This window comes from Choloepus didactylus, chromosome 4, assembly GCF_015220235.1.
Source record: "Choloepus didactylus isolate mChoDid1 chromosome 4, mChoDid1.pri, whole genome shotgun sequence".
Taxonomy (NCBI): domain Eukaryota; kingdom Metazoa; phylum Chordata; class Mammalia; order Pilosa; family Megalonychidae; genus Choloepus; species Choloepus didactylus.
In genome coordinates, this window is record NC_051310.1 from 55,061,288 (window position 1) to 55,086,352 (window position 25,065).

The 25,065-nt window shown below is 40.0% G+C and overlaps 2 protein-coding genes and 1 pseudogene across 5 annotated transcripts in view; 2 read left to right on the forward strand and 1 right to left on the reverse strand.

The window, feature by feature from the left end:
• Positions 1-4,572, reverse strand: part of AP5M1 (adaptor related protein complex 5 subunit mu 1) — a 38,806-nt gene extending 34,234 nt beyond the window's left edge. For 2 of the 4 annotated variants that reach the window (XM_037832638.1, XM_037832639.1), the window contains exon 1: positions 4,118-4,572. In XM_037832638.1, coding sequence (XP_037688566.1) covers positions 4,118-4,191 — 74 coding nt within the window. In that variant the 5' untranslated portion in view covers positions 4,192-4,572. The remainder of the gene's footprint in view (positions 1-4,117) is intronic. The other 2 variants (XM_037832640.1, XM_037832637.1) reach the window with 1 other exon arrangement.
• On the forward strand, positions 183-1,270 carry LOC119531423 (annotated as a pseudogene).
• Positions 4,573-4,595: 23 nt separating the features above from the next.
• Positions 4,596-25,065, forward strand: part of EXOC5 (exocyst complex component 5) — a 73,555-nt gene continuing 53,085 nt past the window's right edge. Inside the window, exon 1 of the mRNA XM_037832635.1 lies at positions 4,596-4,875. Coding sequence (XP_037688563.1) covers positions 4,849-4,875 — 27 coding nt within the window. The 5' untranslated portion in view covers positions 4,596-4,848. The remainder of the gene's footprint in view (positions 4,876-25,065) is intronic.

The window sequence follows — 25,065 nt, forward strand, 5'->3', positions numbered from 1 at the left end:
CCTAACTTCCTTGAGCCTATTCGCTTATTTGTAAAAGAAAGCGGTGGCAACAAATCAGCAGTTCTTATCAAGAGTTAAGACCACACTTGGCCACTCTTCCGCCGCCATTTTAAATCCAGCTCCATATAACGCTCTGCTGCCGCCGCTACCGGGACTCGGTCTGCGCGCCAGCACCCCCTACCGACAATTCCGCCACCATGGAGGACATGAACGAGTACAGCAACATAGAGGAGTTCGCAGACGGATCCAAGATTACTGCAAGAATCAGCAGGATGACGGTAAAATGTTTATTGGAGGCTTGAGCTGGGATACAAGCAAGAAAGATCTGACTATTTGTCTCGATTTGGAGAGGTTGTAGACTGCACAATTAAAACAGATCCAGTCACTGGAAGATCAAGAGGATTTGGATTTGTGCTTTTCAAAGATGCTGCTAGTGTTGATAAGGTTTTGGAACTGAAAGAACACAAACTGGATGGCAAATTGATAGACCCCAAAAGGGCGAAGGCTTTAAAAGGGAAAGAACCCCCTAAAAAAGTTTTTTGTGGGTGGACTGAGCCCAGATACTTCTGAAGAGCAAATAAAAGAATATTTTGGAGCATTTGGAGAGATTGAAAATATTGAACTTCCCATGGATACAAAAACAAATCAAAGAAGAGGATTTTGTTTTATCACATATACAGATGAAGAGCCAGTAAAGAAATTATTAGAAAGCAGATACCATTAAATTGGTTCTGGAAAGTGTGAAATCAAAGTTGCACAACCCAAAGAGGTATATAGGCAGCAACAGCAACAACAGAAAGGAGGAAGAGGAGCTGCAGCTGCTGGACGAGGTGGTACAAGGGGTCGAGGACGAGGTCAGGGCCAAAACTGGAACCAAGGATTTAATAACTATTATGATCAAGGATACGGAAATTACAATAGTGCCTATGGTGGTGATCAGAACTATAGTGGCTATGGCGGATATGATTATACTGGGTATAACTATGGTAACTATGGATATGGACAGGGATATACAGACTACAGTGGCCAACAGAGCACATATGGCAAGGCATCTCGAGGGGGTGGCAATCACCAAAACAATTACCAGCCATACTAAAAGAGGACCTTGGAGAAGAGAGGAGGAAATACTAAAGTAACCCATCTTGCAGGACGATGTTGAAGATTGGTCTTCTGTTGATCTAAGATGATTATTTTGTAAAAGACTTTCTAGTGTACAAGACACAACTGTCCAACTGTATATAGCTGCCAACTAGTTTTCTTTGTTTTTACTTTGTCCTTTGCTATCTGTGTTATGCCTCGGTGTGGATTTGTGTTTATACAAATTTTATTTGTATGATTTCATGTTAAACCTCAAATAAATGCTTCCTTATGTGATTGCTAAAAAAAAAAAAAAAGAAAAAAAAAAAAGGACCACACTTGGCCAAAACTATTATTTTCACTAATACTACTAATAAAATATTAACGTTTGCTAATAATTTTTAAAAATAAGAATAAGAATGTATTCAAAAGTTATTCATGTACTAGCAAACTTCACTCATTTACATCTGGGTGCATTTTCTTGATTGAGAAGTGGAAAGAATTAGCTAGCACTGCAGTAATGACCTAGCAGGTGAATGCCATTTCTTCTTATAAGACTCTGGATAAGATAGTTGAGAACTCTGGACTAAACTTTAGTTTTTTCTAGTTATCTAGAGAATAAAGTTCTCCTTAAGTACAAACACCTCATGACTGAATGCAAACATAAGTTAACATGGGATCTTATACAATGCCTCAATATATACTCAATAAATATTTTGTTAAATGACTCACCCTGTCATTTCAGATTTATGCTCGGTGTTTTCTAAAACAGGACTCAAACCTTAACTGACTCTACAGCTATGAGGTACAACGCCAACCCAGGCCAGACTTAAGCTGATGCTATTACTATCTGGACAGCAAGCTCTAAACCATAATTTAAATCAAGTTTTGGCATAGGAAAAGGTAGTTAGACAGAGGAGAGATCACTTGACTTCTTAAATCTTAATTGATGGGCATTATCCTCTGGCATGGGTGGATGATATGACAGGGCAGTATCTGTTCAGCCCTAAAACCAGTCCTGAGAGGTCAGAAAACTGAGAATCATAAAAGCTAGGTAATTTGTTCAGTTATACAAAACTTGAACCCATTTGCTGCTTCCACAAAGATGTTGAAAAGCCCACCCAAACATATATAAATTTTTTTCTGAAATATTATTCAGAACACAGTGGGAAAATTTTTCTGAAAACAGGCATGACTTCTTCAAGGAATTTATTTTTTTAAGCTGTAAAAATCTCACCTCCATGAGATATCAAGATAAGCTACAAAGATAAGGTAATAAAAACAGTATGGTATTGGCACAAGAACAGACAAAGTAATATAACTGAGATAAATCAATGTTTATATGGGGTAAATAATAAACATTATTGATGGCCTCACATATCAAAGAAAAAAAAATACCATTTAGAAGATCATGTTAGGAAAACCTGCCCACTGTATAGAAAAACAAAATGGGATTCCTATTTAACATCATTTCCAAGGATGAACTACAGATAGATTAAAGACCTGAATATAACAGATAAAATTATAAAGCTAAGAGAATTAAATGTAGGAAGATCCCTTTGGGAAGTAAGGGTGGGGAAAGACTTCTTAAACAAAACTCTCAAAGCACTAATTGGACTGCATTACAGTTAAGAGATTTTTTGTTGAACCAAGGGGAGTGTAAAGTTAATTGACAAGAACAGATTAAGAGAAAATATCTGTAATATCCAAAAATGACAAGAGACTAATAGCTAGAATACACAATGAACTCCTGCAAATTAACAGGAAAAAACCTGCAACTCTCAGAAAGAAACAGATATGAATAGGCAATTCACAGAAGAAAGGGTTAACAACCACTGTTGCACAGAGAAATGCAAATGAAAGTAAGATATCCTTCACACCCAGTATCCTGGCAAAAATTAGAAAGCTGGATAATGATAAGTATTAGGAAAAGAACAGAGATAAAGCAACCCTCACTCACTGGTGAGAGTGCAGACTAAAAGCATTCTCCTGAGGAGCTTCTGATTTTGTTTGGCAGTATTTAGTTAAAATCAGCATAGGTGTGCTCTGAGGCCTAGCAACATATCTCAAATTCTCATACAGGTCCATAAGAGGACCTGCTTGAGGATGTCCACTGCAGCACAGTTCTAATGGCTAAGAGTTGCAGGTAACCTGGGAAATTATCACTAGGAGAGGGAGAGGATATATACCAAGGAGTACTTATGTAGCAGGTAGAAGCGACAGTCTAGAGCTGCACTGTCCAATATGCTAGCCACTAGCAACATGTGGCTATTTAAACTTAACTGAATCCCTCAGCTACACTAGCCACATTTCAAGAGCTCAATAGCCACCATGTGGCTAGTGACTACAATATTAGACAGCACAGATTTAGAATATTCCCATTTTCATCACTGCAGAAAACTCTATTGGACAACGCTGGCTAAGATGAACACGAAGTAATATGGATGTTTCTTAAAAATAGTGCTGAGTGACAAATGTAAGAAAAGGGCATCTATAGCATACTTCATTGTGTAAACTGAAAAATGCACATATGAACACATAAATAAAAAGGTCAATAGCAAAATATGAGTCACCTGTGAGAGGGAGGAGTATGGGAGTTGAGAATAAAGATACCAACTGCTTAGCAAGGATTTTGCAGAAGAATGAGTTAAAATGTCCTTGAATCATTTGATTAATCAAAGTAGAAATCTGAAACATGGTTGGTTAGTGCTCCATAAGTTTTCTTCCCTCTGCCTTCATCACCTTCATATCAATTCTAAGTAGGTTGAATTGATTATAAGAAATTAACAGTAACAATAGGAAAACATATAACACTTAATATGTGCCACGTATCAACTCATTTAATTCTCTTCACACTGTAAGGCAGTATTATTAAAAATTTCCACTGAACAGATGCAACAAAGGTTAAGTAACTTGTCCAAAGTCACGGAACTGGTTGCGGCCGAGCTGGGATATACTGCATCACAAAACAATGCGACATTATTATACCCATGTTTTCTCTCTGATCCATCATTCCCTGAGGGTTCAGGCTTGCATTTACCTGGAGAATCTCACGATGCCACAAAGTGGAGTTCCCGGTTCGTGGCTTATGAGCCACACTGCTCGCTGGGCCATGATGGGCCACTAAAGGATCAGCCCGTTTCTAATTAAGGTCGCCACCGAGAAGAGCGCAGACCGACTTTCTCCGAATGGACTCTTGCCAGCTGCCTCGAGGCTCATCCTGAACTACATTCTACGCCACCACCTATGGGTCGGGCTCAGCAGAGGAGCTAGCTCCTTCAGGTGTCATAACTAAAATCTTTGAGTCCCTCCTGGCCAATACATGCCACAAAAAGTTCTGGGAATCCACACGTAAACGCTTGAACAACAGCCCAACCACCTAGCTAATTCCTTCCTCTAAATGCCACTTCCGGGACGGTGGCCCGCAAGGATCATGGTTTTTCACTTGCCCGTGCGACCAGTCTCTCTCCGCTTCCCTCGTCTGCCCCTCCCGACAACTTCCCGGGCGGGCGCAGCTCCACTTCCGGCGTATGAGGCGGTGACAATGGGAGCGGCGCGGGCGGCGCCGGGAGGCAGCTGACAGGCGTTTGCGGCTTCGCTTCATGGCCGCTCTCCCGCCCCGCCTGGGCTCTGTTAGGGAGTTGGGGAGCCAGCGAGGACCCGGAGCCGGAGCTGGCGAGCCAAGCAGAGACCTGTGCGCGGCGCCGGTGAGGCGCAGCATGTGAAGAGAGGACGGCATCCAGTGTGGGGCGAGCCTCTCAGCCGGCCGGCATGGCTACGACGGCTGAGCTCTTCGAGGTGGGTCCCGGCGGCTCTTCAGGGGAGTGGCAGGCCTGGGGGTGCAGACACCGAAGCGGGCGGGCAGAGGAGTGGGCGTTCGCCGGCTGCGCGAGAGAAACACTCGGAAAAAAGGTGCGAAAGCGAAGGGGTGGAGTGGCGGCTCCGGTGTCAGCGCGGGCGGAGCGTGACATGGGGGATGGGTGATTTCGAGACCGAGGTGGAAAAGTGGGCATGGAGGGGAAGCCCTGAATCCGAAAGGAAGAGGATTGGTTTTCTTCGCTGGGGAGAGGAGACCCTCAGAGGTTCGGGCACTGGAAGATTTCTACTCTGGAGTCGTAGTGGGAAGGGCTGACTCAGGACATGAAAAGAGGATCTAGGAGCTCCAGCTCGGGAGAATCACGTTTTGTCGCTTGGGTGTTCGCTAAGGAGGCCACTTGAGATGGGGGACTAATGGGGACTTCTTGGTTGAGTGATTTTTTCGTTAGTAAATGTGGGAAGTGGCACTCATATACCTGCCTGTTTACCTTTACGTTTGAAAAGGCTGTGTTTTTTTTTTTTTTTTTTAGGACTGTAAAGACCTATTTATATTTAATTCTTCAGACTGAAGAGAGCAAAAACTGAAATTAACGTTTGTGTTAATAATAAGGAATTTAGGTGTATTATAAAACCAAGTAACTGGTAGCTAGAGAATCCTTAACGCGTGATAAGACGAGCAACATCTTAATGCATTTTCTTTAATGTTTTCAGTATCTAAAATTTAAAATTTAAATTTGATGAAGTCCAATGTAGTAAACTGTGATGTTTGAGGTAATAGAACTGATTGGACCACAAAACAATGAAACGTATGAAGCATCTCCTTTTAGGAAAGAAATGCAGAAATCAGATGTGGAAAAAAAAAAGACTCTTGTGTTTTCTTGCTTCTTGTTTCCTACTGAGTAACAATAGTGTGAGTAATAGAGAAGGCTGCAGTTGACAATAGAGAATTCCTCCAAAAGTGAAAATTATCCTTTCCCTGTCTAAAATTCAGCAGTGTTTGTGGCTTAAAATTTGAATGCCACAGTTTTAGAACAAACGGAATTCTTCATTTGCTACTGTTGCTCCATTTTGGGTTTCAGACAGAATTTGAATAGATAATACTTGTGTTGAGAAGAATAACATCATGCGCCATTCTCATAATAAGTTGTAGTCAAATAGTAATGTGTGAAGGAAGGGTTATAATTACAAGAAAGACTTCAGAAATATTAGGTGCATTTTCTCAGATTTTAGTGTTGGGAAGTATATTACGTTCACTTCTCTAATCTATCTGTTTATCAGATTTCTTCTTGCCAAGAGCATTTACTGTGTGTTCCTAGGCAAGATACTAAGTCTTTCAGTAGTTCTTGTTTTATTTTTCTTATTTTGTAACTGTAGAAAACTGTTTAAGTTGTTTGAGATCTTTAATTTACTTAATGAAATGTATGACAAGCCAGCTGTTAACAGAAAACTGTTATTTAAATACAGTTAATATTAACCTTTGAGTTACTAAATCCTGCTTGGCATTCGTAATTATATCTTGGAGCATATAATGCATATTTTTCTTTAAATGTTTGACCACATGAGTCCACATATTTGATTCCTGGCCCCTGGGGAAGAAGGAGGTAGAGAAATACCTATTTTGCTTTCTAGTGTCTTGCCATTTAGTAAAGCAGTTTAACCAAATTAGGGTTTAACCAAACTCAGTAATGCCAGTTACACGGCCAGTAAGATTTACTTGTTGGCCTGGGACGATACACGATAGTGCTGTGGTCAGAGGGTTCTCAGAGCAACTTTAAATATAATAGAAGTCTTAACTGGTGTGAACTTCCTCTTTCCTGCCATTAGTTACTTGTTGCTTCATCAAAATTAAAAGCTTATTATATGTTAATAGTTACAGTAAGTGTCAGTAGTTATGATTAAGAAATTTATTTATCTTTTCAGCTGTACCGTGGACTCTCTGGTCTTCAATAAGTTTTGATTTCTAAGTGAAAAGTTGTCCTCTTTGCTTTAGAGGGAAGAGGATAAAAACAAAACAGCCTGCAGTCACTGCTGTTGTATCCTGTTGCTACTGCCATAGAAACTAGGTTGTAGGACAAGTCATGGAGTGTTTTACTCCTGCTTCCTTTCCTTAGTCACATTTGGAGAACTGTGGAAAACAGATCAGGATGTAGTCAAGGATATTTTTGTTTTTATGTATCCTGCTTTTCATCAACTGTTAAGTAGAATTGTGCTTTCATTCTTCATATTGAAAAAAGAGAGGTTAAATCAAAACAAATTTAAGCTTTTTGAATCCTAAATTTCATAAGTTCATGCTACTTTTAAAATCTCATTGATCCTATAACTTTTTTTAAAAACATGAACAACAAGCTCAAACTATGGGATATTTCCTCAGTTTACAGAAATTATTTAGTAATAGATGGTTCAGTTATTTTATTAATAGGATAATTCCAGGGAATTGCCCAGAATACCTTCTTAGTTTCAACCCTTATTGACAAATCTTTCTAAAAGGATCTATCTGCAGTGTTTTTAAATGATCACCATAGGATGGACAGGATAGACATTCTGAACAAGTTTTGATATGTTCTGTTCTTGTTTTCATTCATCTTGAAATATTTACTGACTTCTCTTGCAATTTCTTCTTTGACCCACTGATTGTTTAAGAGTGTATTCCATATATTTGGCAGTTTTCCAGTTCTCTGCCTGTTACTGATTTCCAGCTTCATTCCATTATGGTCAGGGAAAGTGCTCTGTATAATTTCAGTGTTTAAAATTTGTTGAGACTTGTTTTGTGACCCAACATGTGGTCTGTCCTGGAGAACGATCCATGAGCACTTGAGAAGAATGTATATCCTGCTGATGTGGGGTGCAGTGTTCTGTATATGTCTGTTAGGTCTAGTTCTTTTATCTTAGTATTCAAGTTCTCTGTTTCCTTATTGATCCTCTGTCTAGATGTTCTATTTATTGGTGAGAGTGGTATATTGAAATCTCCAACTGTTATTATAGAGAATCTGTTTCTCCCTTCAGTTTTGCTAGTGTTTGCCTTGTATTTTGGGGCACCATGGTTAGGCACATAAATATTTATGATTGCTATTTCTTCTTGATGGATTGCCCTTTTTATTAATATATAGTGTCCTTCTTTGTCTCTTATAACATTTTCACATTTAAAGTCTTATTTTGTCCAGTATTAGTATAGCTGCCGCACCTCTTTTTTGGTTGGTGTTTGCTTGGATAAGTTTTTCCAGTCTTTCACTCTCAACCTATTTGTCTTTGGGTCTAAGGTTCTCTTGCAGATAGCAAATAGTTGAATTGTACTTTTTTACCCATATTGCCAATCTGTGTCTTTGGATTGGGGTGTTTAATCTGTTACCATTTAATGTTACTACTGTAAAGGGTAATACTTAACTTCAACCATTTTAACCTTTGGTTTTTATATGTCATATCTTATTTTTATCTCTAGTTTTTACCCTTTTAGTTTCCCTTACTGATAATCTTCATTTCTACACTGTCCTCCAAGCCTCTCTGTCCTGTCTTTTCCTTTCAACCTACAAAACTCCTTTTATTATTTCCTGTGTGGGAGGTCTCTTTGTTGATGAACTCTTTCAGTTTATCTTTGAAAATTTTAAACTTGCCCTTGATAGCAGGATAAGTAGAAAAATACTCAATGTAATTCTTTAGCGGAAAATGCTTAGTATAGTCTTCGGTAGCCCAAAACACAAAAACAAACAAACAAACAAAGCATTTATTAAGATCACTTCACTCAGGCAGCCTTGAGTTATTCTAAGCATAAAAAGCTCTTGTTAAAATAACTTGCTGCTGCTCTAATCTCAACAACAAAAAAACTTAATCTGTTACCAGAATCTTTCCCAGCATTGCCTACAGGAGAATGCAAGGGATAACACCATATAGTCTGATAACTAATGTCTTCTTGAAAAGAAGCCTGAATGAGGAGAGGACTTTGGGATAACAGTACATTCTGACCAAACAGCTTTTTCTCTTCCATTTTTTTCCCTTATGCTTTCTTCTGAATCCTAGCCATTCCTTTGTCTGTTTGGGGTCATAAAAGCCCAAACCATTCTTCTGGCTCTGAACTGGTCTTGGAACGTTTTTTTTCCCTCCAGTTCCTTGTTGATGCATATTCGATAAACTCACCTTCTCAGCAAAGCAAAGAGACTTGTTTCTCTGTTTGATGTGGGATCAGGTAGGCCTGACTAGGACTGTATTTACTGATAGTAACACTCTTGTTTTTGAAGGACAGTTTTGCCAGATAAAGTATTCTTGGCTGGTAGTTTTTCTCTTTTGTGACTTTTAATTCTACCATACCATTGCCTTCTTGCCTCCATGGTTTCTTTTGTTTGTTTGTTTGTTTTAAGAATCTTAGTTTTTTTTTATTTGCAGAAAAAATGGACAAATTCTCCTTTCCATCAAGGCATCAGAAGACATTAGGTAATAAAGGGGGAAAGTGCAAATCTTATAGTCTTCTAGTGATTTTCTCTTAACTCTCCATAGAAAACAACAATGAGAAAGTACTCTCAGGTTTTGAAATCTCTAGGTACAATACAGATGTGCAGGAAAGATACAGATTTCTCATCTTGTTTATAAGTTCAAAGTTCTAAAGTCTTTCTTCAGAGGAAATGCATATGATCAATTACTGAAATTAATTACACAGTTCTGCTTCAACTAGACTAAAACGCAGTGTGCTTAGTCTTAAAAACATCCTCAAGAAATAGAATTATTCATTTTTACAGTACCACAGGATCTATCCTAATATTCAGAGACCCCACCTTTACATTAGAATTTCTCTGTAAGAGTCTAAGATGACGTATTGTGTATTTTAGTAGGTAAATATATGAAGACTAATCAAAAAGTTTCTTTAAGAATAAAATATCTTTTATCAAATCAGAATCTGGAAGACAAAAGAAGGTATATTATTTTTAAATATACAAACTATGTGTGCTAAGGCAAAAAAATATAATGTCCTTTAGTTCAAGCCAAAGCTGTGTCCATGATGCTGTCATTGGGAACTTGCACTAGGCGACTGGTCTGCACACTGAGGGTCACTCCCACCTGTTTCTAATAATGCTGTGCTTTCACTATTATCTTCTTTAAAACTGGCATTATGACGTGGCACAGATTCATTAAAGGAAGATGACGGTAAGTTGTTTCTATCATTTCTGTCATCGTCTTGTACAATACTACTCAAATTGACAGCTGAAACACTTTCAGGAGGAGATTCTGGAGTGGGCATCTCCGGCACATCCTCAGCCTCTCCCCAGTATCCCAGGGCTTTGATGACATCAGGTTTATACATTGGACAAGTTCGGTGATCCAAAAGCCATGGGTCAGTGCTTGTTCTATGAAAAATGTGCTTGCATGGCAGAATTCTGAAGATATCCTTTACTTTACAATTTTCAGTACATACTGCAAAATTTTCAGCATGAATATTGATTCCCTTTTCTCCATACTTTACAGTATGAAGAGGAAGCTGGCCAACAACTTTCTTAAGTTTCTTTTTTATGGCTTTGATTTCTAAACTGTGAGCCAGTACACAGGAAATGCTGTATATAGTAAAAATATCAGCTAAGCTAGTGAAATGATCATCATGGTGATGAAGGCAATGGCTACAAACAACACAGACTGGCCACTGATGAACTCCTGCACATGGCAGGTGCCAAGCCCAATGGCCATTTTTACCGGAATTCCTTTTTGCACCAGGTCCAGAATTTCTCTTCCTTTTGGGTAGCTAACCATAATTACCACTGTATTTCCTATTCCCTTGTGGGACATGGGCACCATGAGGTTCCCATATGCTCCTTGCTGTAGACCACCACGGCTGAGGCATTCCTCCGTGCTGCTGCCACCACCTTGTCCTTGAAGGTTCAGTCCCCGCAGGCCACCAGGGCAACCCAGGGCATGGGCGCAGGCACGTGGAAACGAGTGTCATGCATGTAGGGGATGCCCTGCATGCTGTCCTTGGGTGAGCTGTCACCGGAGTGGCTGTCCTCTGAGATGCTGGACACCATCCAGTTCGTCTGCAGGTCCACATACGCAGTGCTCACCAAGGCTGAGTATGACTTGAGCGCCTGGCCCTGGACCCCCAGCACATACAGTGCCAGCGCGCCGCAAGCCCAGACTCAGGCCTTGGGCCACCACTGCCAGGCCATGGCCACACCGCGGGGCTGACGAGGACTGAGCCCCTCCATGGTTTTCGATGTCTTATTGTGGTTCCCTTGTATGTGGTAAATCACTTTTCTCTTGCTGCTTTTGGGATTCTCTATTTGTCTTTGACATTTGACATTCTGATTAGTATGTGTCTCAGAATAGGTCTCTTAGGATTATTCTCTTTGGTGTATGTTGTGCTTCTTGGATGTGTGTATTTATGTCTTTCATAAGAGTTGGGAAATTTTTGGATTCTTTCTGCCCCTTTTCCCTTTTCTTCTCCTTCTGGGATATCCATGACACATATGCTTTGTGCACTTTGTGTTGTCATTCAAATCCCTGAGATCCTGCTCAGTTTTTTCTGTTCTTTATCTTTTCTTCTGTCTGTATGATTTTGGTTGTCCTGTCTTCCAGGTCATTGATTCTTTCTTCTGCCTATTCACATCTTCTGTCATATGCCTCTAGTGTATTTCTAATCTCTTCTATTGTGCCTTTCATTCCAATAATTTCTGTTGTGGTTCTTTTTATGCTTTCAGATTCTTCTTTATGCTCACCTAGTGTCTTCTTAAAATCCTTTATCTCTTTAGCCAGTTTCCTTCATCTCCTTGAATTAATTTAGGAGATTTCTCTGAACATCTTTCATTTTTGTTCCAAATTCTGTCTCTCCTCCGAAGTTTTAATTTTTTCCTTTGACTTGTCCGTATCTTCCTGTTTCTTTGTAAAGCTTGTTATTTTTTGCTGATGCCTAGGCCTCTGATTATCTTAATGACTTTACTCTGAAGATTAGTTTCCCCTGCCTAGTATTTTATTGTTGATTGTCTTTGTGGAAAGGCTCTTTTTGCCTCTTGGTTCAACTTATTCTAGACATTTAGATATTGCCCGTGTTTAACTGATCAGATTATTTCAACTCTTCTTCATCTGATTCTTGCCCTGGATATGCAGTACAATTTTTAAGATTGTACTATTTGTACAGTTGCTTTACTCCCCAGGAGAAAACTTCCTTTCCTTGGTTCCTTCTCTGGGAATCTAGATGTATTAGTTAGGGTTCTCTAGGGAAACAGAATCGACAAGAGATAACTGTAAATATAAGATTTCATAAAAGTGTCTCACGTAACTGGGTATGCATGAGTCCAAATTCCGTACAGTGGGCAGCAAACTGGCAACTCCAATGAAGATGTTCAAGGAACTCCTCAGGCAGCGAACTGGCAACTTCAGTGAATATGTTCGATGAACTCCTTAGGAAATGACTGGCAGCTTTGATAAACTCCTCAGGAGAACTGGAGGTCTTCTATCTGTCTCACTTAAAAGTCTTCAACTGATTGAATTAAATCCAGCTGATTGCATTCTCTCATTATGAAAGACATGCCCTTCGTTGACATTGTCAGTCACAGCTGCAGCCAATTGATGATTTCCCAACTAGCCTTCTGGTTTATTAACCAGCCACAGATGTCCTTGCAGTAATGGTTAGGCCAGCGCTTGCTTGACTAGACACTTGGGTACCATCACCTGGCCAAGTTGGCACATGAACCTAACCATCACACTAGATCTTTTCTTTTTGTTTTTGTTTTGCCTCTGTAGTGTTTTTTTCACACTGCCTTTGTTTACTCTAGCTGCTTTTGCCTAGAGGGTAAATTCCAGGAGGAGGGTCACTCCAGAGAGGACTTACCCAAGCCAGTTTTTCTGAGCCAAAACAGGGCCAGATTCCCACAAAGGGGGTGCAGACCCAGCTACAAAGAGCCCTGTGGAGAAAATCAGGAAAGATGCCAAAAGTCTTTTTGACAGCTCCTGAAGCTGCACTTTTCTGGCATGCCCAGCAGATTGCACCCTTCAGCAAACTGTTCCCCACAGCCCTATGTAAGCACTGTGTCTTTAAACCTGCACCACCTATGCCCCTGTCAGGGGTGAAATTGAAACTGGCCGCAGCCATCCTTGTCTGGGACGGGCTAAAACAGCAGCTCAGAGCCAGGACACAGTGATCCAAATTTGCCAAACAGAAGACGTGATCAGTGTCTGTCTGTGCCTCCCTCTTCTTAGGGAAGAGGACTTCCACATCCCTCTCTGTCCACAGCAGCCAACCAGGGACCAGACCCTAAGGCAGTCTGCCTTGAGAGTGGGGTATGGCTGCCAGCAGCTGCCATGGAGTGAGCTATTCACACAGTTCTTTACCTCATTGTCTCAGCCTCTTCCTTCTGCTCTTCCCTGGATGCTATACAGTGCTCCCCTGGCCTCCAGAGCCCCGGAACAGTGGTTTCAACAGTTCCGGCCTGTCCATTAGCTGTTTTAGGGGAGGAGTGAGTAAGTCCTAGAGCTCCCTGTTCTGTCATCTTCGTGCCCACTTTTTAATTGAGTTGTCTTTTTGTTGCATTGTAAGCAACAAAGTTCTTTATATATTCTGGATATTAAGCCTTTATCCAGTATGTGTTTTGCAGCTATTTTCTTCCATTTTGTCGGTTGTCTTTTCATATGGTAATATACTCAAGATAAAGGTATAAATGGTGTTATCCAGTATGTGTTTTGCAGCTATTTTCTTCCATTTTGTCGGTTGTCTTTTCATATGGTAATATACTCAAGATAAAGGTATAAATGGTGTTAAATAGTTCTTGATAAAGTCTATAGGAGTTCAGAGAATGGAAAGATTACCTCTAGAAGAGGGAAAGGATTAGAAGGTGGTATTTGAATGATCCACAGAGGATAGGTTAGATTTGAGTTTGTGGAACAGGGTAGAGGGACTTCCCAGTAAAATAGACAAGAAAAGCCAAAGCATTAGAGGAGGTAATTGTGTGCCCTGGAGACAAAAGGAGTTAGTTCATTTTGAGTGGAGTAAAGCATGTGTGAAGAGGAGTAGTGCCATGGAAGTCAAACTGAGGTCTAATTGTGGAGGTCTGGGAATACCAGAATTAGGAATTTGATTTTTTTTCCCCGTGTAAACATAGGAGCTTTGATAATAGTGCTTGAGCAGAAAAATAACAGGTAATTTGCATATGGTGGCAGTGGTTATTTGACTTCCAGATTAGAATTTGAATAGCCAAGAACTCATTTTCCCACAGAAACACATTTATGTGTCACTTAGATTTTTAAACCAAGTTACAAAAGCTATTTAAACCGGCTTGTTTAAAAATGTCTCTCCTGTTCACAATAAAGCCAAGTATATTTTAAGGAACATAACTAAGGACCATCTTTTTAACTTCAAAATGCTGAAAAACAGTCTATTATAGCCATATTAGTTGTTAAATAAGCATATGTGGAAACTGGCTACCAATTATATTATCAGTTATATGAGAAAATTTATTCATTCAGTAAACATGTATTGAGTACCTGACCTACCCTTATGCCAGGCATCATTGAGGCAGTGGAGTTAAAAGATGATGTTCTGGTTTGCTAGAGCTGCCATTATGCAAAATACCAGAAATGGCTTTTATAAAGGGGATTTATTAGGTTACAGATGTTCAGTTCTAAGGCCATAAAAGTGTCCAAACTAAGGCATTAGCAAGAGGATACCTTCACTGAAGGAAGGCCAATGGCATCTGGAACACCTCTGTCAGCTGGGAAGGCACATGGCTGGCATCTGCTGGTCCTTTGCTCCCAGTTCTGGTTTCAAAATGGCTTTCTCCAAAATGTCTCTGGGCTTCTGTCTCTCTTAGCTTCTCTCTCTCAGCTCCTATGCATCTTTGCTTGTTCTCCCAGGGCATATCTCTCTAAGTGTCTGGGGGTCCTCTCTTAGCTTCTCCAGGGCAAATTCTGGGCTTCATCTCTTGGCTTAGCATCTTCATATGTCCTTTTGTCAGCATCTGTAGTTGGCTCTTGAGCTCTTTTAAATACTCCAGTGAACTAATCAAGACCCACCCTGAATGGGTGGGGCCACACCTCCATGGATATAATCTAATCAGCAGTCTTACGTACAGTTGGGTGAATCACATTTCCATGGAAACACTCAATCAAAGGTTCCACCCCAGTCAAACTTATAAGTCTGCCCCTATAAGATTGCATTAAAGTACATGGCTTTTCTGGGGGACATAATAGATCCAAACTGGCACAGATGGTTTGAGTTAAAAATCTGGTTGTGGGAGACAGACATGTTAACAGATAATGTAGTTCAGTGGTAGTATAGCACTTCCTTGGGTAATTAGGAAAGGTACCATAGAGTAATGACATAAAAATTTTGTCTTATTGAATGGGTAGAACACTTTCAATTACAAGGGCATTCCAAGGCAGAGACAAGAAGATGTAACATGCGCAGTGGCTCCAATTTGTAAGGTGAGGTGTGCTCAGGAGATATTGAAATGAGATAGGATATGTATATGCATGTTTTAGGAATAGGGAGTGGCAGTTCATAGCAAGGTATTGAAACCACAGGGGAGAAACTACTCTGAGAAGGCTTTCTGGCTGTGCTTAAGGGGGCTGACATGACTTTTTTTGCAGATTATGATGATGATAGTGTGAAGAATGACCATAAGGAGAGAGATTGTTAGTTGGGAAAATAAGGGGACTTGGGCAGCTTGGCATATTTCTTGCCATTTGTTTGGTGTTCTAGAATTGTCTCTTGGTTGATTACTCTAGGCAGTTGAAATTGTGACATAATTCTGTGGGGACAAAGAAAACAGGAAATTTGGGTGATATTTTGGAGGTAGAATTGAAAGAATTTGATGAGTGAGGAATTGAGTGGATTCCAAATTTTTGAACTTTGGAAAGTAGGTAGTTAGTGATTCACTAACTATTACAAAGAAATAGGAAGAACCCTTTTGGGGGTGAAGGAATAATGTATTCATTTGAAAAAATATGTATTTTGTCAGTTTGAGTTTTTAGCAAGACATCCTGGTGAAGAAGTTCAGAAGACAATTGAAAATAAGAATTAGTATTTCAGAAGGAGGTCACAGATAGAAATAGCAATTTAGGAATGATCGTCTTACACAGGTAGTAGTTTAGACCTGGGAGTATATGACTTCTCTGCCTCTTCCTAGTTTTGTGATCTTGGGCAAGTTACCTTTTATTGTCTCAGTTTTCTCATTTGTAAGATGTGGGTACCTCAGAGGGTTATTATGAAGACATAATGAGTTGATAAATATAAACTGCTTATAAGAGTGCCATTAGAAGAGGGGTAGCTATTTTTTAGTTAATATTGGTATTAAGTGGATTAAGAAGAGTATTAGCTTAAGGAGCTATTGGGAAGTAAAGCCTACAAAGGAGACTGGGAAGAAATGATCAGAGAACTAGGAGATTATACTAGGAGAGAATTTGGAAGATTGTGTTTTCCAAAATGGCTGCAGCAAGATCTTCCATCCAAAAATGTGATTTTGATACTCTTCACATAGAGATGCAGACTGCATGTTCCCTTCTTAAACATTATCCTTGTACCTTTCCATTCTATCTCTAAATCCCATTTTGCTAGCCTGAGACAAAACAAAGTAGTTCTCTCAAGAAATAGATATTCAATAAACATAATTCATTATTCAGCAACCATAAAGATTCCAGTGAAAGTCAAATCAGATGAGATTAGAAAGAAGGAAGTCAAACATGGTAAAATTCATTTAGTTCTAGTCTCACAATTTTCTTCAGCTCACAGTTGGTTAGTATTACAGTCTTGGATTTATAGCACCATATTATGTCTGTTCTTTATTTTGGGGTGAGGGTGGTGGTCCTTTCTGTTTGGTTTTGGATACACAGATCAGGCTGATTTTCAAGATCCTTATAGAGGATTTAGCCATGGCCCCACTAGCTAGTGTTTTGGTTTATTATGTATCTAATGTGTGATCAGCAATGTTTTGTTGGCCACAGGTGGAAAGCAGGAGAGGTGTAAGACAGATCCTGCCCTTGCTTTCAATTTGAGTGTGAAGAAAAAAGTGAAACTCACAAAAAAGGTTATAAAACAATAAATGACAATTAGTAATATATTGCTCTGTGTTGGGATTTGAGTTTTTAAGCCTTATAGGGATTTAAGAGTGGAAAAATAAGTGGAGACCATGTAGGGAAGGAAGCCTTCAAGGAGGAAATGGGAATTGAGCAGTCTTTGAATAAATGGTATAGTGGTGTTTGAATTGTGGAAGGAGAAAGGGCATCTTATGGGGTGAGTTACCTTTCCATAGGAAGCAGCAATGGCATGGATCTGAAAAGAAGAATGGAATATGCTGATAGGAATATGAGTGTTCATTTTGGGTTGTAGAGAAATTTGAGCAGGTAGTACAAGATAAGAACCTTGAAGGGTAGGCATAGGAGTGTGAACTTGAGAGTGTAGTAATCACAAAAGGAAGTGTCTGACTAAAAGAAAGCAGATTTTTAAAGATTTGTTTTGCAGTGGTGTGCAAAATAAAGTTAAGGAATACACATTATAAGTAGTACTTGAACCCTTGGGTTAGTTGGTTTAATAGGATACAGAAATACCTCTCTCTGAAATCCTCTGAACCTTATTTTTTTTTAACTTAGGCTGGAGAAAGAATGTTTTAGTTTCTTTGAATTTGTGTGTGGTTCTTTCACATTCTGTTAGATCTGTTCTTGAAAAACGTGGTGTAAGAAAATATAAAAATTTAGTTGGGTTTTTCGCAAAGAAACTGTTAAATTAGGGATTTAGGTTCTTGTCCAAGGGCTTGGTGCCATTATTTTATAGCATGACCACAGACACCATGTTTCATCTTACAGTTGGCAGCATTTGTAAATAATGATACCAGTTCAACAGCAACACAATAACCAATTATGTATTATTGAATCTAGTATGATAATATCTTAGTCTACAGTGCATAGTGCTTAGATTTTTGTTTTTGTTTTGTTAATTTTTGTGTTTAATTACCATAGTAAAATAGAAAGTGAAGTTATATCTCTGTCAAGGTCGCAAAATTTTAAAATATTTTTTCGGTAGATGTTAACAGGTATCTTTGAGAGGCCTCTTCGGTCAACTTGGTCATTTAAAGGTTTTAGGTGCTTCAGCTATGCCTTAAACAGGCTAGTCCAGTACTCTAGGACAGACTGGCAGCTTCTGGGTGGTATTGTTTGTGGTGTGACCAATGGATACATGGTTGTGGACCAATTCCCTTACCTCCTTTGCTGTAAAGGCCTCTTGGTCTAAAGTGATATGTGGGATCCTGTGCTAGGAGAATAAATATTCCCTCTGAGGAAAGGCAGACCTAACTCAGAATATGTGTCTGTTCCTGTCGGAATAAGCTACTGTTCCTTCCAGGGTGGAAAGAGCCCAGTGTAGTCAACTTGCTACTCTATGAGGCTGGTTATTCTTGTTGAAAGGTGGTGCATCTTCTGGGGTTTCAGAGTTAATCTCTATCATGGGCAGGCTGGATATTCGCCTTTTGAAATAGCTGAATCAGCAGTTTTGATAAGTAGGACTCCATGCTGTTGAGTTCTTGTGTAGCCTCTCTGTATTGTGTCTACCTTTCATGTGTTCATTGTGTGAATTTTGGGTAGAGATTGGTTGATGTAAACTGGCAGAATCTTATTTTGTGTACTTGGTTGTGTAGTTCCTCTTCCATGGCGAATGGCTCTGGTGGCTTGGAGTTGTGTACCCCAGAAAAACATGTTCTTAATCTGTTCCTATGGGTGTGAACCCTTTGTAAATAGGACCTCTTTTTTTTTTTTTTTTTTTAAGAAAAGTTGTAGTTTACAGAAAAATCATGCCTAAAGTAGAATTCTCATATATCACCCTATAAAAAGGACCTTTTAATAAGGTTACATCAGTTCAGGTGTGGCCCAGCTGAATCAGGTTGGGGCTTAATCCTATTACTGGAGGCCTTTTAGAGAAGGCCACAGAAAGAAAAGCCATGGGGAGCAGTCAGAAGTTGGAAGTCAATGGAACTTGGAAGAGAAAGGAGAAGACACTACCATGTTCATTGGCATGTAATAGAAATGCTAAGTTTAGTGTTCACTGGCAGCCAGTCCTGGAATAACAGCCCTTGGAGAGAAAGCATCATCTTGCTGACACCTCGATTTTGTACTTCTCTTTGCTTCAAAGCCATGAACCAATAAATACTGTTTTCTGAGCAAACCCATTGTATGGTATTTATTTTAGCAATCACGAAACTAAATGCCTGTGAGTCCATATATAGTTAACCTCAATCCAGTTTTCTGTCCACCCAAGAGGGTGGCAAGGTGCATTTCTTGAAGCTTTGCCTATTGAGAGGATTTTCTCTTGCCGCTGAATTTCAAAGCCACTCCTGAGTGAGTCTGTAAGATGCAGCTGCTATATGTTTTCATTGGCACCCACATACTCAGCCAACTCACCACTGACCAAACTTAATCTTTTTTCTTCTCCATAAACTTGAGATCCTCCATAAGGCCATAGGTATGAGCTGACGAAGGGATGCTAGTGCAGTATTGGTGAATGACATGGCAGTTTAGGCTACCTGCTTATGCCTTCTAGTCCTGTTCGTGTTTGATCCTTGATTTACCACTTCCATCTTATGATGGATAGTTCCTGGGTCCACTTGACATAATGACTTGGTGGTCTCTTGTAACCCAGATCATTATCGATAGTTCTGGACGAATGGTCAGGTGTACCATTTCTGTCAGTTTCTAGTAGCACACCCAAAGTTGTTTCTCAAAAGGTATATAATTATCTGCTGCAGATAATGTGGCCTTGCTTTACAAACTAGGGATTTGCATTGTGATTGTCCCACTGGGGCTTTCAGTAACTACACATGGCATCATTTCCAAACACTGATACCTTTAATACTGTCAGGTTTGCCAGGTTGTATGGTCCAGGTGGCAGGGTTGGTTGTACCATGACCTGGACCTTCTGTGGAGCTCTTTCCTGCTTTTGTGTACCCTGATACATGTGCCAGAACAGGTGTGGAATATGCTGCCTCCAGAACCTGAAAAGGCCTACCAGGTGTTGTGTGTCCTTCTTTATAATGGGAGAAGCAAGATGCAGTAATTTGTCCTTTACTTTGGATGGCATATCCCAGCATGCCCCTGATCACTGGACTCTTAAAAGTTGTACAGGTTTAGTGTGCCCCTAAATCTTGGTACCATATGTGTCCTGCCCACTGGAGCATGTGTGTCTTACCAAGGCCTCCAATGTGCTAGCCTCTTCTTGCTCATTCAGCCTGATTAGCATGATGTCTGTTAGTTTGATGGATCAATGTGATGTTATGCAGGATGTCCAGATGGTACAGATCATGTTGTAATAAAAGGTTCAGATAGCCCTGAGGCAAAAATATAAATGTATACTGTTGTCATTTCCATGTGAAATGTGAACTGTGTCTGATTTCTTTGTTGATAGGGATAGAAAGAATGTATTCGCCAGATTATTGGCCATACACCATGTACTGAGGCGGGAAAATACTACATTTGGCATAACAGATGCAACTGGGATTACTTTTTGGTCAACTTTGAGGTAGTCATACTGTTAGAAACAAGCATTATACGTTAAAAATGCTCACCCGGTTGTGGAGGAAAAAAGAATTTATTTACGATCTTGCAAGAACGGACACACAGCCAGACACATGTCAGGCGTGCCAGAAAAAGAACATGGCAATAGTTATATTCTACCCCTAATACGCAGGTCCCTCCCCCGTTTCCCCATGGGCTGGGTACTCCAGAGGTTACAGCCTATCGGAGAGAGCTAACTAGCCCACCTTTGAGATTTTGAATTGTACAGCCTATCAGAGAGAGTTAACTAGTTTAAATTTCCCACCGAGAGTTCCTACTTTTGATTATACCCCATATCCCTTTACATTCCAGTAACCCTGGTTATTTTTCCCATATAAGGAGCTGGCGCTGATTCTAGGCTTACGTCATGGCTTTCTCTCTCTCCTTCCCTTTACCAAGGAGCCTGTTTAAGCCAGTTCTGCCACATTTTCCCTATTCCATGTTGCCTTTATGTGAAAGCTGAACTTAACCCTTTCTTACAATCCTCCAGAATCGAGACTGGTAAATTAACTTGGAATATGATGAATAACATTATTCCTGCATCCTTTAGATCAGTAGTCACAATATTACAGCTTGTGTGATGGCTACCTGTTTTCAAAGTTTTATTGAAACAAGGCATCTCCATTTGTTTATGTATTACCCATGGCTTCTTTTGTACCACAATGGCAGAGTTGAGTGGTTGTAATGAAGAATGTATGACCCGGAAACCTAAAATAATTACTGTATGGCCGTTTAGAACAAGTTTGCTTCCCCTACTCCCCTTTAGATCCTTAAAGATGGCACTAATTTTTGCCATCCCACTTGGTTTGTTCCCTTGTCTTGAGGAGGTCAGTTTCAGAGACTTCCACTTGGGCTTCTCCAGTATGTCTCTTCCCCTAGAGGCCAAGGACCCAATTGGGAGTTAGTCATCCACCATATATGTGTTCTTAGTGATACATTTGTGAACCGGGGAAATGGTCACTAGATGGGCTGATAGACTGATTGGATCTACTGTGAGCTGGATGTTGGGCAGAAATCTGTTTACTGCTTGACACCAGAATGTCCCACTCTGACAGGGAGTCCATGATTCTTTGGTTCAATTAAGTGTCAGTATCAGCTGAGACCCTGTATCTAATAATCCTCAAAATGTTTGGGTAGGATCAAGATGGCAGAATTAAAAGCTTCAGGACTCCTTCACCCCAGAGAAGCTTTTAACAACCAGCATGAACTAATAGAAACGTCTTTGTTCAAGTTCCGGAAAACAGTTAAAGGATTGCAATAATACAGCAAATGCTGAATCAAGAAAATCGCAATTTAAAAGTGGTCAAATCTCATGGTGCCCTGGCTGGCTTCTCCCCCATCCCCCATCCCTTCATCAGCTCAGCCCGGGGCTGGTCCATGTTCCTTGTGCAAGTCCCTGATCCTGGTTCTAGAGAGAGCAGAATAATGCGTGTGTACATACTGGGAGCATATATGCCTGGTCCATTTTGTCGGTGGCAGTCTGAGCTACTGAACCAGGACATTTGTCATGGGTTCACCATTGCATAACCTGCCCTGCAGGTGGAAGGCAGCTCAAGAGCTCCCCTGCAGAACACTGTGGGAGAACAGTCGATTCATGGCTGCCTGGTGTAAGAGATTGTTGACTATAGGACATAGAATGCATCTCTGGGAACCATGAGGAAACTGTTTCCTAGGGAAGAGTTTGACACTTGTACCCATGTTAGTGGGTGATTTCCTCGGACCACATATGCATGCCCAAGAGAAGACTCAGGTGCAGAAAGGTTCAGGTAGACCTATACATTTTGACCTCGCTAGTCTCCGAACTCATTGTATGGAAAACCTGAAGGAGGGCACTGGAACAGGTCAATTGACAAAGACTGGGAAAGGTCTTTATTCCTCCCCTCTCCTCCCCTCCCCTCCCCTCCCCTTTCCCTCTCTCCCCATGTTAGGTCCTGACATTCAAGGAAAGCCCTGTCATACATAGCACTGGCTGGATATAAGCTTAAGGAGCAGATGCTGCAGTCTAAATTCCAGTGATAACACATTAAAATATCAGGTTTCAACAGAAGATTACAAAACATACGATGAAACAGGAAATGATGGCCCAGGCAAAGGAGAAGATCAAAGCATTAGAAGCCATCAATGAAAAGGATCAGACCTGGGACATACCAGACGAAGAGTTTTAAAAAATGGTCCTAAATATGCTCAAAGAGTTAAAGGAAAGCATGGACAAAGAACTAAAGGAAATCGAGAGCACGATAGATGAACACAAAGGGAATCTTGATAGCAAGATGAAAATTATGATAAAGAACCCAACAGGACTGAAGACCACAGTAATGGAAAATAAAAATGCCCTAGAGGAGTTCAAGAGCAGATTGGAAATGGCAGAAGAAAGAATCAGTGAACTTGAAGATAAGACAGTTGAAATCATCCAGTCTGAGAGGTAGAAAAAGGAATGAAGAAAATTATGCAGAGCCTGAGGAACTTGTGCAAGACCACCAAGTGTACCAACATATGAGTTGTAGGGGTCCCAGAAGGAGAAGAAAGAGAGAAAGGGGCAGAGAGACTATTCAATGAAATAATGCCTCAAAACTTCCCCAGTTTAATGAAAAAACATGAATATATACAAGCAAGATGCTCAACAAACTCCAAACAGGATGAACCCAAATACAACCATACTGTGGCATATTATAATTAAACTGTCAAATGCCAAAGATAAGAGAACTTGGAAAGCCTAAAGAGAGTAGCAATGTGTCACGTAAAAGGGAGCCTCAATAAGATTAAGTTCTGATTTCTCATTGGCAACCATGGAGGGAAGAAGGCAGCGGGGTGACCTATTTTAAATGGTGAAAAGAAGAAATTTCCAACCAAGAATTCTATATCCAGCAAAACTTTTTCAAAAATGAGGGAGAAAAACCCCCAAATCAATAGTATTTCTATACACTAGTAATGAACAATCTGAAGAAGAAATCAAGAAAAAAATTCCCATTTGCAATAGCCATGAAGAGAATCAAATTTTAGGAATAAATTTATCTAGGGCTGTAAAGGACTTGTATGCAGAAAACTATAAATATTCCTAAAAGAAATCAAAGAATACCTAAATCAAATGGAAGGACATTTTGTGTTCATGGATTAGAAGACTAAATAATGTTAAGATGTCAGTTCTACCCAAAGCAATTTACAGATTCATTGCAGTCCCACTCAAAACTCCAACCTTCTTTGCACAAATGGAAAAGCGAGTCATCAGATTTATATGGAAGGGTAAGGGACCCTGAATAGCCAAAGCCGTCTTGAAAAAAAAAACAAAGTTGGAGGACTCACTTCTTGATACTTAAACTTAATACAAAGCCACGGTTATCAAACCACCCACATGCTACTGGCACAAGGACAGACTTACAGACCAATTTAATCAAACTGAGAGTTTAGAAATCCACCCTCATACTTTTGGACAACTGATTTTTGAGAAGAGGGCAAAGACCACTCAGTTGGGAAAAGATAGTCTCTTCAGCAATTGGTGCTGGGAAAACTGGGTGTCCATATGCAAGTGAATGAAGGTGAACCCTTACCTCACACCATATACAAAACTAAGCTTAAAATGGATCAAAGACCTAAATGTAAGAATGAAGCTTTTCAAACACCTAGAAGAAAACATAAGAAAACATCTTCAGAACCTTGTGTTAGGTAATGGTTTCTTAGGCTTTACATCCAAAGCACAGCAACAAAAGAAGAAAATAGATAAATGGAACCTCATCAAAATTGAAAACTTTTGGACATCAAAGGACTTTTTTATGAAAGTAAATTGACAACCTGCACAATGGGAGAAAATATTTGGAAACCACCTATCTGATAAAGGTTTAACAAAGAGTCCTTCATCTCAACACAAAGAGACAAACAACCCAATTAAAAAATGAGCAAAAAGCTTAAATAGAATTTCTCCAAAGAAGATGTACAAATGACCAAAAAGCTAATGAGAAGATGCTCAACATCATTAGCCATTAGGGAAATGCAAATTGAAACCACAATGAGATACCATTTTATACCCTTTCAAATGGCTACTAATAAAAAAACAAAATTACAAGTGTTGGAGAGGATGTGGAGAAATAGGAACACTCATTCATTGCTGGTGCGAATGTAAAATGATGCAGCTGCTGTGGAGGACAATTTGGCAGTTCCTCAGAAATCTAAGTATAGAATTGTCATGTGACCTAGCAACCCCATTTGTTGGCATATACCTGTTCTAATTTGCTAATGCTGCCCGTTATGCAAAACACCAGAAATGGATTGGCTTTTATAAAGGGCGTTTATTTGGTTACCCAGTTATAGTCTTAAGACCATAAAGTGTCCAAGGTAATGCATCAACAATCAGGTACCTTCACTGGAGGATGGCCAGTGGCGTCTGGAAAACCTCCATTAGCTGGGAAGGCATGTGGCTGGCATCTGGTCCAAGTTCTGGTTTCAAAATGGCTTTCTCCCAGGATGTACCTCTCTAGGCTTCAGCTTCTCTCCAAAATGTTACTCTTAGTTACTCTTGGGGCATCTGTCCTTTCTTAGCTTCTCTGGAGCAAAAGTCTACTTTCAAAGGCCATCTCTAAAATGTCTCTGTAAACTGCAGTTGCTCTCTCAGCTCCTGTGCATTCTTCAGCGTGTCCCTCTTGGCTGTAGAAAGCTCGCTCCTTCTGTCTGAGCTTATAA